This window comes from Paraphaeosphaeria sporulosa (assembly GCF_001642045.1).
Source record: "Paraphaeosphaeria sporulosa strain AP3s5-JAC2a unplaced genomic scaffold CC84scaffold_2, whole genome shotgun sequence".
Classification (NCBI taxonomy): Eukaryota; Fungi; Ascomycota; class Dothideomycetes; order Pleosporales; family Didymosphaeriaceae; genus Paraphaeosphaeria; species Paraphaeosphaeria sporulosa.
Genome location: NW_017253361.1, coordinates 3,375,612 through 3,388,137, shown reverse-complemented (window position 1 = coordinate 3,388,137; position 12,526 = coordinate 3,375,612). Strand labels below are relative to the sequence as shown.

The 12,526-nt window shown below is 54.9% G+C and overlaps 4 protein-coding genes across 4 annotated transcripts; 1 reads left to right on the top strand and 3 right to left on the bottom strand.

Annotated features, from left to right (window-relative positions):
- Window positions 1–184: 184 nt before the first annotated feature.
- CC84DRAFT_1139033 (alpha/beta-hydrolase) lies at window positions 185–1,791 on the top strand (the record flags this gene model as incomplete). The annotated part of the gene is made up of 3 exons (XM_018176217.1): window positions 185–429; window positions 487–620; window positions 974–1,791. The coding sequence occupies 3 exons, from the start codon at window positions 185–187 to the stop codon at window positions 1,789–1,791; spliced, it is 1,197 nt and encodes a 398-aa protein (XP_018040824.1).
- An 844-nt stretch (window positions 1,792–2,635) lies between these two features.
- On the bottom strand, window positions 2,636–3,717 carry CC84DRAFT_1081665 (uncharacterized protein; the record flags this gene model as incomplete). Its single annotated transcript, XM_018173936.1, has 3 exons — window positions 2,636–3,007; window positions 3,064–3,495; window positions 3,580–3,717. The coding sequence occupies 3 exons, from the start codon at window positions 3,715–3,717 to the stop codon at window positions 2,636–2,638; spliced, it is 942 nt and encodes a 313-aa protein (XP_018040823.1).
- Window positions 3,718–6,066: 2,349 nt separating this feature from the next.
- On the bottom strand, window positions 6,067–7,603 carry CC84DRAFT_1237197 (uncharacterized protein). Its single transcript, XM_018183892.1, has 2 exons — window positions 6,709–7,603; window positions 6,067–6,653 (listed from the first exon to the last, which is right to left on the bottom strand). The coding sequence occupies exons 1-2, from the start codon at window positions 7,595–7,597 to the stop codon at window positions 6,214–6,216; spliced, it is 1,329 nt and encodes a 442-aa protein (XP_018040822.1). The 5' UTR covers window positions 7,598–7,603; the 3' UTR covers window positions 6,067–6,213.
- Window positions 7,604–9,382: 1,779 nt separating this feature from the next.
- On the bottom strand, window positions 9,383–12,147 carry CC84DRAFT_1213777 (small nucleolar ribonucleoprotein-like protein complex subunit; the record flags this gene model as incomplete). Its single annotated transcript, XM_018182568.1, has 2 exons — window positions 9,383–11,085; window positions 11,130–12,147. The coding sequence occupies 2 exons, from the start codon at window positions 12,145–12,147 to the stop codon at window positions 9,383–9,385; spliced, it is 2,721 nt and encodes a 906-aa protein (XP_018040821.1).
- Window positions 12,148–12,526: the final 379 nt, after the last annotated feature.

The window sequence follows — 12,526 nt, the reverse complement described above, 5'->3', positions numbered from 1 at the left end:
CTATGCCATCAAACGGAGCATTGGCGACGTGGGCCGCAGGTTTGCCGACCCTCGGCGTGGCGCTGATGGAGATCATCTCAGGCTAGCCTATTTGCTACACCATGCTGCCGCCCGATCAGTGTGCCGTTGCGAGCGTAACGCATTGTGAGGCGCGCTCTACGTGTCGCCCTACGTCGTTTCCACCATGACGCCCATCGTTCCAGACTTCGCTCGCCATTCGCGCACATACTTGTTTGTGGGCGCGGCAGCTCTTGGTACCTTGGTATTTCTCAAGTCAATAGGAACCTCTACCATTCCGACTGGACCGCATATAATCCCTTCGCCGAAAGACACTCTGTTGCCAAATCTTACGGCTGAAGAAGTAAATCAATTGCCATATCCACCAGACCCGTTGCCCGGACGAAGAGATGTCAGCTCAGCCTTGGGTGAGTACCCTGGCAGGAGATGATGGTGGTGTTACTGAGTCAAATTCTATCTCCCAGGTAGTACCCGCGTTTACGAGTGGGGTCCGGAAGATGGACGTAGGGTGATACTCATTCACGGCATCTCGACACCAAGCATAGCACTGGCCAACATTGCTCAAAAATTGGTCGACAGAGAATGCCGCGTGATGCTATTTGGTGAGTCAACATTGAATTTTCGTATCACTTTCGCCCATAATTTGATCTGCACTTTTTTAGTGGATGTATATCTTCGCAAGAAGCTTTTAGGATTCCTGTTATCGGGGAGGACGAATGGAGAGCACAATTTTATGACTAGTATCATGCCCGATCTCAATCTGTACAGTTTGGATATTTATATGTTCTCTACCTGGAACTGTACACCTAATATTCATACCCACATGTCGTCATTGTCATTATTTCCTAGAAGTTCCTACTATTCCCTCACTCTCGTCGATTGATTTTCCTCCAGTACCTATTGAAAAACTACACAAAGCGCTGGAGTATGACCTATTGCTAACATACATATACAGACCTCTTCGGCCGCGGCTACTCCTCCACCGTCACCCCCTACACCCACCCGCACACCACCCTCCTTTACCTCGCCCAACTCTCCAGCTGCATCGCCTCCTCGCCCCTCCCCTGGACCTCCTTCACCCTAATCGGCTACTCCCTCGGCGGTGCCCTCGCAGCAGACATCGCCTCCCGCATCCCCAGCTCCATCGAAAACCTCATTCTCATCGCCCCTGGTGGCCTCATCCGCTCCTCCCACATCAACTGGAGATCCCGCCTGCTGTACTCCTCGCATGGGATCCTCCCCGAGTGGCTCATCGAACAACTCGTAGCGCGCCGGCTGTGGACGGGGCCGGAGACGGTGGCGCATCCCGAGCCGGAAAAAGACGTCGCGCAGCTGAGCGGGGAGATTGAGGAGCCGCGAGGCGGGCTGAGGTCGGCCGCGGTGTACACGACGAGCCATCACCGGCTGCTGCCAGACTACGAAAATAGTACGGCGGCGAAGGTCGTGGACTGGCAGATTCTGCATCACAGGGGGTTTATCCCATCTTTTGTGTCGGCGATACGAAATGCGCCGATCCACGGGCAGCAGGCGCGGTGGGGGATTTTGAGGAGCAATATTGAGACGGAGGTGGGCGGGGTGAGGAAGGTGTTTTTGGTACTGGGCGAGACGGATCCGATTATTGTCGCGGAAGAGCTAGTAGAGGATGCGATAGATGTGCTAGGCAGGGAAAATGTGGAGGTGAGGATTGTCAAGGGGGTGGGGCATGAAGTTGCGATTTCGAATGCAGAGGATGTTGTTGGGGCGGTGGAAGAGGCCTTTGCGAGTCAAGGCTAGATGGACATTGCATGTAGGCGAGCATAGATGAGGTCTGCAAGATGTGTTTCGAAGAAACAAGGCATATCTGAGAGAAACTCAACTCAGGGCAACGCTACTGAAGTGGTCAAGGACAACTTGTCTAGCACCGACTCTACATACATCGTATTCTCAACACCTTCTAAGGTCACAGTACCTTCTTTCACCTTTTTCAAACCTAGACCCCTCCACTGAGCCCTCACCATCTACTTCCGCACCGCCACACACCCTTACCAAACCCGACCCATGCTCCGAACATTCCCCAAAGCAGCAAGCCCGCACGCGCCCGTCAGCAACACACTATTTCCCCGAGCTCCCCAGTTCCAACTCCAAGAAAAGCACCCTGCTTGGTCAGGGGTTCTAGAATCTGCTGACGTACGGGTCGTATCGTGCTTCTTTCGCACGGAAGAGGGAGTAAACGAGTCAAGGTAGCTTGCGAGGGAACGTCTTTTGCGATCCATGCACGTACGAGGTTGAATTTTGGGATCCATCAATTGTTTTGCGAGGGAGAAAGTGGCGGTAGTCATAGCACAAGAAACTCATCGGGGAACATTGCAGGGGAACAAACTTTTGCAGCACGTGTGCAATCCGCATTATCAGCCCATGAACAAGATGCAGTCCAGATCCCATCCTCTGTATGTAGCAAACATGTATCCAAAAACGCCCCCCTTGTGGTATAGCGACCAAAATATCAAAATCATGATAGTCATATAGACCGCCTCATTGTCCCTCGCGCACAATCTACAAACCGCAATCATTAACGATTACTATCCGCAGTACAGTCTCAGCTCCCTGCTCCTTCCTGCACGCGCCCAACTACAAGAATCTAGACATGCTGCTGCCTGAAGGGCTCGTATGTGTGACCAGTCTGGCCGTGGTGGCCGCTCATGTCGTGCATTTGGTGCGCGTTTCCGCTGGCACCCATGTATGGCGAGGCGACCCTCTCGTAGGTGTAAGGAGTCTTCTCGACAACAACCTTCTTGTGGGGGCTCTTGCCAGAGCAGCAGCACGTGCTGATGAGCCAGAAGAAGCCGCTGGCGATGGAGAAGGCGACGCCGATCCAGAGCACAGAGAGCATCTTGGCAGACCACGAGGCCTCGATGTTGTAGGGGTCGAGAACGGTGCGGAAGACGGAGATGAGGGTGCCGTAGAGAGCGGTGGAGGTCGAGGCTGCGGCGATCATGAAGAGAGTTTGTGCCTGGGTCGATGTTAGCTCAAAATAAGATAAAACCGGGGTTTTCGAGAAAGACGTACGGTAGAGACGATGGTAGTGACCAAGCTGCCCCACCTCGAGAAGATGGCCGAAATACCGACCAGAATCTCAGCAACGGTAAGAACAAGCGCAATCATGTAGCTGATGAACATCCATCGCGAGACCTTGTGGTATGTGTCGATGCCGCTCTGGAAGTCCTCGGGGAACCCGGCCTGAATGCTGGTGTTCGTGAGGTTCCACACCTCGAAGGGGTTGAACCAGAAGTAGTTCTGACGGTCGGTGCAGTGCCAGTTCTCCTCCTTGCCATCCTTCAGGTCTGCCTCGCAGTAGTTCCAAAGCCCGACCTGGTAGATATCCTTCATATTGCCAGCGGAGGCGGCAACCTGCATATCCTTGACGGCTTCAGGGGTCACGCCTTCGGGAAGGTTGTCGAGGACGTTTTCTGGATCATTCTTGAAGCCTGTGGTATTCGCCTGTACATAACTAGTCAATATGGAGTTTGTTGACAGCGGAAAGTAGCGTCGACGAGTAGACGAGGCTGAGTTGGATCAACGCACCTTGAAGAAATACAGTTCCTTCGACAGATCACTCTTCTGATATGCCTGACCCGACAACACGATGCCGAGACACAAAAGACTCGCAATCGTCAACGCCATTGGCGTGAAGATACACGCGAAACGCCCTGCCTTGCCCATGGTGTCTAGTTTTCAAACAATCGCGGATCGCGCAGAAACACAGCCGGGGTCTGTGACGTAGGAAGTGGAAAGCGACCGTGTGTCCAGAGAACCGATGCGGTATCCCAAGATATATCGATGAACGTAAATAAGGAAAAGGCGCGAGACACGAGAGCGATGGTAGGATAGTCTTAGCGGCGTAGGCTGGCGGCCAGCTTTTGTACGAGCGACGCCGCCTCAGCTCGCGGCCGTTTGGGTGCCCTCAGCCCCCTTGAGAAGCCCTGAACAGGGTCTGTGCCGGCGCACGACAGCCCACCCCATCCTTCTGGGACGGCGGGACCCAGCACCAGCCTCAACACGCTTTCGACAGTTCCAGTAAGAAGTGTGCAAGCCTGCTGACGGCTCTAAGCCTACTGTAGGAACGCGTCAACCATCTGGCATGGCGGTGCTGATGACTACAAGACCTCCACTTGATGTTCAGCTGCGCGTCAGTGACCGCTGGTTTGGACAGCCCGCGCTGATTGACTCTACCCTGTGAATATCTTCTTTGGGAGTCAAGTCTGCGAGTATGCAAGTCCGTCACCTGGATAATGGAGGGAAATTCGAATCCAATCGGTAATGTGTAGCCTTGCGTTGGGTCTTCGTTCTCGAAGGCGTGGCGACGCTAGGTGACGTGCCGCAATGCGACAAATCTCCACAATCAGCCCGGGCAAAAGTTGATCTCCATCCGCGCGAAACACGCACGCGTGAAGTCCTCCCCTTCTTCGTTCACACGCTGTTCAGCAGGTACTTCTCGTTGCGAGCAATGTACAACTAAGATGCGCAACGTACACAACCTCCGTCTTCGGCAACACCTTCATCCGCCTTACACACAAACACTCTCAGCCCAGCCAAGCGGCGAGTGCAATCTTAGCTCCATCTCATGCCCATGCAAGCAGTGCCCCAGCATTCACGCCCGCTGTTAAAATTAGACCGAACTCGCTTGGGGCTGGAGACCTGTGAATCTTTCCTCTTGCGGCGGATGCCAAGCCTGCTGTTGGCGGCGCAGTCTTGCGCGGCAGGGTGCTAGAGTACGTGTGCAAAGACGGCGCGGAGGCTCAACACCAGAGTGGAGTACGCGATGTGTTGATTCGTAAGTACTCGTGGGCTATATCTCGACCATGCCGTGTGGCACAGCGCGATGCGAGGTATTGCTGACAAGGTCGAGGTCGCTTTGGAAAGAGCGCTCGGCTGTCTATCCGAAGCGCGAGAACGAAACGCCTCAAGCGTACAGCATGTGGCGGACAATGCTGTGACCATGTAGTCTTCTTGTCAACTGGTGCAATGTTCGTTAGTTTAATGCTCTTGCGAGAAACCTTTGGTCGTGGGCACTTTTGGGTTATAGATGGGAAGGATGGAGTTTCCGATGCCATAGAACACTTTGCCAGCAGTGGATACCCAGGCTGAAGTGTAGGTGTGCAAGCTGTCTACTTGTTGAAGCAAAGAAAAGTGCAGAAACGTGTGCGACGTCACTCGAATCATGCCGTTACTAAGTGGCCGTGGGCTGATTCGAACAGAACTCTGGCTATGAGGTATACAATGGGGCATGGTACTTTCAACTACTCATATCAGACGCGTGCTCAGTGAAGCACGAGTGACAGAGATCTTTGAAGATGAGCATTCTTCGCGCACGTGACTTTACACGTCAACTGGTCCGCATGCAGCACAGGCAGAACCCGGAATCTGCCTTTTCTTGTCTCACAATCACGCAAAATCTGGTACTCCCAATACACATGTTTGAAATGCTGATCTTGTTGATTTTCTACTGCACTTCCTCTGAAGGGGTGTCCCTCGGCCTACCCTGCGTCAAGTGACGCGCGTCATGCTTGGATCTTCGGGTCCCCTCATCTCACCCACCGCCACGTCTGCACACCTGAGTCCATGTGACTCTCCCTAGGCCTTCCAAAGTAGCCCTTTTAGGTATATCCCTCCATACATGCACCTGATGCACCTGATGCTGCCCTCTCTTATCATGCAAAGGAAATGTCTCTGTGGTTGTAACAAATGGAAGTACACATCTCATCTCTCCGATAGATGGATTGTAGGTGACCAGAAATGCCAGTGGTATAAATCATGTTCGCCGAATTGCACGCGAACGTCATAGAAACGAAAATTGTAGACATGGTTGTCTCCTCCAGTGTCGTGAAAATGCTGCAGATTGCCGATCGCCGAAAATGGAACGCCGTCATGGAGATGTAGACATTAAGCTTTAGTACTAATGTCTAGAAGCGATGGGTGCGCCAGAACGCCGTAGCAGCCACGTTAGATGTGGTGCTGTTCCAGATAAATGTTGTTACAAGCGCGAGCAATGTCGCGACTTAAGATGATGGATATCGAGGTAGCTCATCTCCACCCAGGCTGATTAGCGAATGCTGTGGCATAGCGAATGAAGCAAGGCCGAGCCGTGGAGGGTCTAGTGTGACGAGAGTCGATTCCGAATGGGTAGAGTAGAAAGCGAGTGCGGAATAGGCAGATTGCTCATCGCGGGTGCTGGTTATGAGGATCTTGACCGGGGGTACCACGGCCCTGTTCTCCTCTTGAACGGATCCACTGGGCATTACCGCTCGTTCGACCTTCGAGCGCCTTCGGTGCGTCTGGGTCTGCTCGTGCAGTGACTCGTCCGCTGATGATGTCGTCGGCGTTGATCTTGCTGACGGATTGTGCGATCGAGGTGATGACATATGTGCGCAACTCACGGTCCTCACGCATGTCTTCGCCCTCGAGGCGGAACTTCTCTTGCTTGCCCATGTTGTTTCGTCGCATATTCCGGATCTCGGTCATAATGTGATGGAGGACTGCCTCGGGAGCGCGGGTGCGTTCGGCGCTGTATTTGGTCGCGTCCCGGACGTATCTCCGTGTGACGTCCATAGCACCGTCTGCAGAGAAGGCGATGCAGTATGAGAGCTTCTTGCCCCAACCTAAAACCTGTCAATAATATGTTCGTGGGATTCGGAGCGGGATAATGATGCGAACCTTGAGTGTACAAGAGAGGCTTGTCCCAAGCCTCTTCGCAGACGTCTACATGCACCCAGCGCTTGCGGTGGACGGAGTAGACCTCCGTCCAGACGTGATCCTCAGCATTCCAAACCCATCTGACCCTTGATCCGACGGCGCGGCAAAGCATGCTGAAGCAGTTGGCCCATTCGCCACATCGACCTCGGCGGGTCTGGAGGAGCACGAAGGCATCGTTGTATCGAGGGTATCGCTCGTAAGCACCGCAGTGTTCTAGGGAGCACTTGTAGAGCTCGACTTGGTTGGCGCCGCGTGCCTGCTCATCCGGGAGCGGTGCGGCCATACCAACGCCAATCGTCGGCGAGTAGCAGCGGCCACATGGCGGGTTGTTCACCCACGAGAAAAAGGAGCGTTTGAACCAGCGCATGAGCGCTCGGACAACGCAGTCCTGGTAGCCCCAGGCGGCTTTTTTGCCAGCGCCCAGGCTCTCGGCCTCGGCCTGGAGGATCTGGCTCTCTTCTTCGGCTTCGCTGTATATCTGCTCCAGCGGGACAACCCGCAGGGCCTCGTCGAGCAAACCGGGGTTTTCCCATCGCAACGGCATGTTGGAGAGCGAGTGGAGCATGTTCTTGAAGCGCAGCGAGCGGGCGTCCTGGGGCGGTTCCGGTACTAGGGGGATGTTGCGGAGCGACGAGTACGAGGGCGGGGCGTTCTGGACGGGTGGCGGCTGCGGCGTGCCAAAGTCTCGGGGTGCTGGCGATGCGGAGCGAGACTGGACGGATCGCGAGGTGAGTTCGTTCATGCGCTTGGTGCTGAGGACCTGGCGAAAGCGCTCCGTCAGTTCGGTAGCCAGCTGGTTGGCGTCCTGGTGGGCGGTGGTCGGCCGTGAGGCGCCGTGCGAGTGCTCCATGGTTGGATGCGGTGGTGCTCGCAGCGGTCGCGAGGGGCGTCGAGTCGACAGGGTGGTGGTGGTTGCGTTCTGCGTGCGCAGAATGAGGGAGCGGCGGCGTTATAGTGTCGCAGGCTGCGGGCGCTGGGTGCTGGGGTCCTGGCTAGGCGCGGCGGGAGTGCACAGCCCTTGTATGATGCGGTCGAAGGCGCAGCACTGTGGCCGAGGCAGCAGTTATTACGGGCGTCGTCTGCTACGATGCGACTGTAGCGACGGCAGCGCAGCGTCCGGAGAGCGCACGAAGAACAGAGTCAAAGAGGATCTTTTCGAGTGTCGAGGGACGGGGTGGGTTTGTAGGGCCCGGGCGATGATGAGGGCCGCCGGCGCTCACTGACACTCTTACGCGCGGCCTGCGCGAGCTTGCGTGGCAGCACGAACACGAGCCAATGGCGCGTCCGCTCGCTAAGAAGGCGCTCCCGCAGTTTCTTTCGCAGCTGCTCTCGTGCCTGGCGAGAATCCCGCTATGATTATCGCGGCCACACGCGCGGGCGTCCGCGTGTGTTGCTGCTGTCCGTCGGCGCAGACGCCGTGGTGCCGTCTCCGCTGCGTGGCCGGTTGCGCCTGCCCTCCACCCCGAACAGGGAAGGAGCACTCTGGACCTGCTGGCGGATGAAATGCCCTGCAGGGCTGCCTCCGAATGTGCTGTATACAGCGCTGCATCGCAATACCACGATTTGAGATTGAGGATATTCGCCGCAGGGGCCCCAATATGCGTTATCGCGAAGCCCGGGTCAATAGAACATGCGTTGCACCCACAGCACCACCGGGCACCTCACTACACGCGGTGAGGACGAACGCGTAATCCCACTGATTGGCTCTTCGCGCTGTTGCAGTGAATACGCGGCCCTTTGACTACGCTTACTGCATCTGTCACCCCTGTTCGGACTCCCCTCAACCGCTTTAAACTGATACATCGCCAATTATCCAAGACATCGTTCATCCACTATTTGCACAAGTCCAGAGTGAGGCCTCGCTCAACACGCAATCTTGCTTGATGCCTCCTCCGCCGCGAGACGGGCGAGAGAGTCGTCATCGCCATCGCATGCGAACGCGAATCTCGCCTGTCCCACGACAGCCTTGTCCGCTTGCGTGCTTCGACGGGTGGCGTACTTGGCGGTGTATGTAACTTATGATGGTAAGCCTTTGCCTTGGCACGTCGCGTCGCCAGTCCAGACATGCTACGTGCGAAAGATTTCGTCTGCCATAGCATGATGTTTCGGTAATGGTGGTAAAGCTTGCGAGCACTAAGAAGTCACTGATTTGCTGCTCCGCATACACTAACATTGTAGAATCGTTGAGTTTTGTGCTTGATTGCGTGTGCTGAACTGCCCATCCCATGTATTTACTGAGTGAGTCCTGGTGGATGAACAAGCAATACAGAAATGATCCAGGTGTTCGACAAACCACGTGCAATGACGGCGATCTTCAAAGGTCCCACTGACCGCCGACGAAATCTCCTGATTCGCCGCCCGCGGTTTGCTCACATGGTTACAACATGGCCTCGAGCTTACGAAATCGTCTCCATACTTTATCTCGCGCAACAAGTTAGTCTCGCTCGAGACGAAGACCCACGTCCAGCCCCACGCCTAAAAGTCTCTGTGCTTTTGCTGTGTACACCCGGCCTTGCCAAAAGTGGCAGTCGGGGCCCAAACACCAGCGCCTTTCCTCCGAAACCGAAACATCATAACTGGGGAATAGGTGGCAAGTGTGGCAGAAAGTGTTTTAATAACCATGGACGCGAATCCACTATTCGTGAGCTCCTACGAACCGTGGGGGGAGGTCCAACTCCCATGAAGGCCTCTCCACAAGGACTACTTCGAGTGGTTGGTCGTCTTTCCCTACAGGCACCATTCCTAGTATAGGCCGGTATTGGAACGTGTTCCACCAGGGCTCGGGTGACCGTCTTTGTGGTTCAATTGCCCCATCTGTGTCCTCTGCCACATCATCACTCGCTCCATCTGTTTCGTCAACTCCATCTTTTGATCTTCGAAGACTGATCAGAGCTCCTTGCTCGTCGTCGGCTTCGTGGTCTGATTCACCCATTTCGGTATCGTGTAAGCCGATCTCGGCTGGCGATTTCGACTCGTCATCCTCTGCGCTGTCAAATCGCCGCATCTTCGTTACGGGCGCATCCTCCTCGGGCACCGCGTCACCCGCACCACTAACACCTTTCCTAGCGCCTTCCCTTTTGCGCTTCCTAGATGCCTTGCTATCCGGTTCTTCCCCGATCGTGGAATCTTGTGTCTCGATCGTTTCCGGGATAGGGAGATCTCTGTTCAAATCGAACATGAACACCCATCCCTCACCATAAAGCCATAGGCGTTGTTGGTTGTTGACATCCCAGATACACCCTTTGGTTGGAGACTTCAGGATCCGATACTGTGATGGATAGCTGGAAGGCGGATTCCGCCTGCTCCACTCTGACAAGCGACCGGCTAAAACTTCGAAGAGGTACAGTCGTTGGTCAGCAGACACTAGAAGTAGGCGATGCTCTGTGTCCGGTATCTCATGCGAATGCGGGTGTGGGTTACCTCGAGTTGGGTGGACCGCGGGGTTGCCTCGTGGCTCTGGGCGGGAAGCGCTGCCTGATGTAGGTTCAAAAGACAGCAAAGCAGGTGCGGACCCAAGACGTGGGAGCAGATGCGCCGATGGGTTGCGTATCCACCGCTGTCCGAGGAATGTGATTCGCTTTTGCGGACCTTCTTCATCCTCAGATTCATCTTCGTCGTCGGCAGGCGCAGCATCAGTCTCGTTTACATCGACTTCGGGCGCGGTGACATCCTCGTGTCCTTCTCTGACCCACGTGTCTATGTAGCCCGCTAGATCAGCCACAGCAAAGACGGACCCATCGGGAGAGAATTCGGCGTGTGCTATGGACCTGTTGTACAAGCCAGTAGGGCTGCTGAGAGGATCCGATGCGCCTTCACCTCGATCTATCCGGTGTAGACGCAGAGGTGTGTGCAGAGCTCGCGGTCGCTCGTCTTCGGTTCGGATGATGCGAATCATGTATACATCGTTCACCATATCAATGATAGCGAGCCACTTGCCATCTGGGGTGAATCGCACAAGTTTTGCGCCTAGAGTTGAAGGTAGTTCGAGCTTCTTTATGCGGAGGATTGAGCCCAATTCTGTGCTCGTTTCAAGCAATTGGAAAAGCTTGACTTCTCTTGCCGTCGCAACTGCTAAAAGCCCGCCATCCCGCGTGGTGCTCACGGAGGATATGTTCTCGTCCCCTTGCAAGGCCAAGCGGGCGACGACTTTCGGCTTTTCTACACTGTCATCCTGAGCCTTGACACGCCAAATGCGGATCTCACAGTTCCACCAGCTGACCATAAGGCGGGCATCGGGAGCACTAATGAGGGGCGGTGAATGGGGTAAAGCAGGAAGACCGCGGCTAAGTTCTTTGCCATAGTTTCGAATGGGAAGGACAATAGGCTGAGTGTCAATGCCTGTATCATTAGCATACATTGACAGTGGCGAGAAAGCAACCTACCTCCAGATACCGTGACGCTGAGACCCGCGCCGTCATATGCGGCCATCGCCTTCACATCGTGTTCGTGGTATCTTTGGTGAGAGACCTCGCGCCATTTCCCACGGGGGTTGCACGTGTAGTAGCTCGTCCGACAATCCATACCTCCACTGAAGATCTTGGTCCCATCGCGAGATACTGCAAGGTCAAGTACGTCTGCTTCATGGGCCGATATACGTTGTGTCTGACTGTAGTTCTTGCCATCGTAAACGCAGATGTCGCCATTGGAGTCACCGGACACGAAGCCCCCGTTCGGCAAGGTCCTCACTTTCCAGACAAGCGTTTCGCGCGGTCCTCCAGGACCTCTGTTACCGAGCGAGATGCTCCTGATCACGAAACCGTTCCTCGTGTCGTAGACCCGTATAGTACTGTCGGCAAAGCCGGCGATAACAGTTCTTCGGTCTTTAAACGTGACACTCAGCACTCGGGCTTTCTTGACCATTGACCTAGCGACGAATTTCTCGAATCTCAAATCGTTATCTGCAGTCGAGAGAAGTACCAAGGTACCGTCTGCGCAGCCTGCGACTAATTTTTGGGGGGTATCATCCTCTGCTTCGGGTCCTTTGGCGTATTTTGAAAACTTGGGCTGGGCCGCGAAACACCACACCTCGCTGTTGTTGCCGTCGGAGTGCCGGATGGGCAGACCCGTGGCGAGGTCCCATTCCGTGACACTGTTGGAATAGCCGATGCTGAAGAGACGCAGCCTTCCTTGTGTTACTTTTCCCTTGCCATCTTTACTGTCTGGCTCTTGCGTCCATACCAGCCCTTCCACGCTTCGGTCTTTGCCTCCGTAAAACACTCGTTCCTGCTGCCATGCGCCGTCCGCTGGGTTCCATATCTCGATGTTGCCATTTGCCCGTCCGACTGCAAGCCTCAAGCCTTCAGGGTCTTTGTTTCCGAGGGTTGGTTCGCTGTGAGAGAATGCGAGCGCATTGATCGCGGACGGTGGGAATGGCACGAAGCGCGACCGATGGATATCCATAGCGAAGGATCGTGGGATAATTGAACGGCGGGTCTCGACGCGAAAGCAGGATTCCTGCGCTAGCACTCAATTACAGAGGCTATCATATTCGTGAGGTTTACGTTCAAAGGTGAGCAGAGAAAGTTGCGCCGAACTCTTGGCAAGAAATAATTTTAGCGTGCTTCTTAGGCTCGGTGGTCCCACGGCCAAAACCACTGCCGGGGCCTCCTACAGTCCACACCTTCAGTATCATTAACATAGACAGCATCTTCAACAGGGATCATTGATATTGCCATGGTATTCGGCGGAGAACCGACGTGTCGACAAATTTTTCCAAGTTGCCGCTCGACTCAAGAAGTAGCTCTTGTCACGCAGCCAGAAACAACATAGGGCATTAACA

What these genes read in the sequence shown, in the direction of transcription:
- CC84DRAFT_1237197 (XM_018183892.1), bottom strand. Translation starts at nt 7,597, where the DNA reads ATGGAGCACTCGCACGGCGCCTCACGGCCGACCACCGCCCACCAGGAC. An exon ending in GCCTCTCTTGTACACTCAAG is followed by an intron (nt 6,654 to 6,708) that starts GTTCGCATCATT and finishes GACAGGTTTTAG; the next exon opens with GTTGGGGCAAGAAGCTCTCA.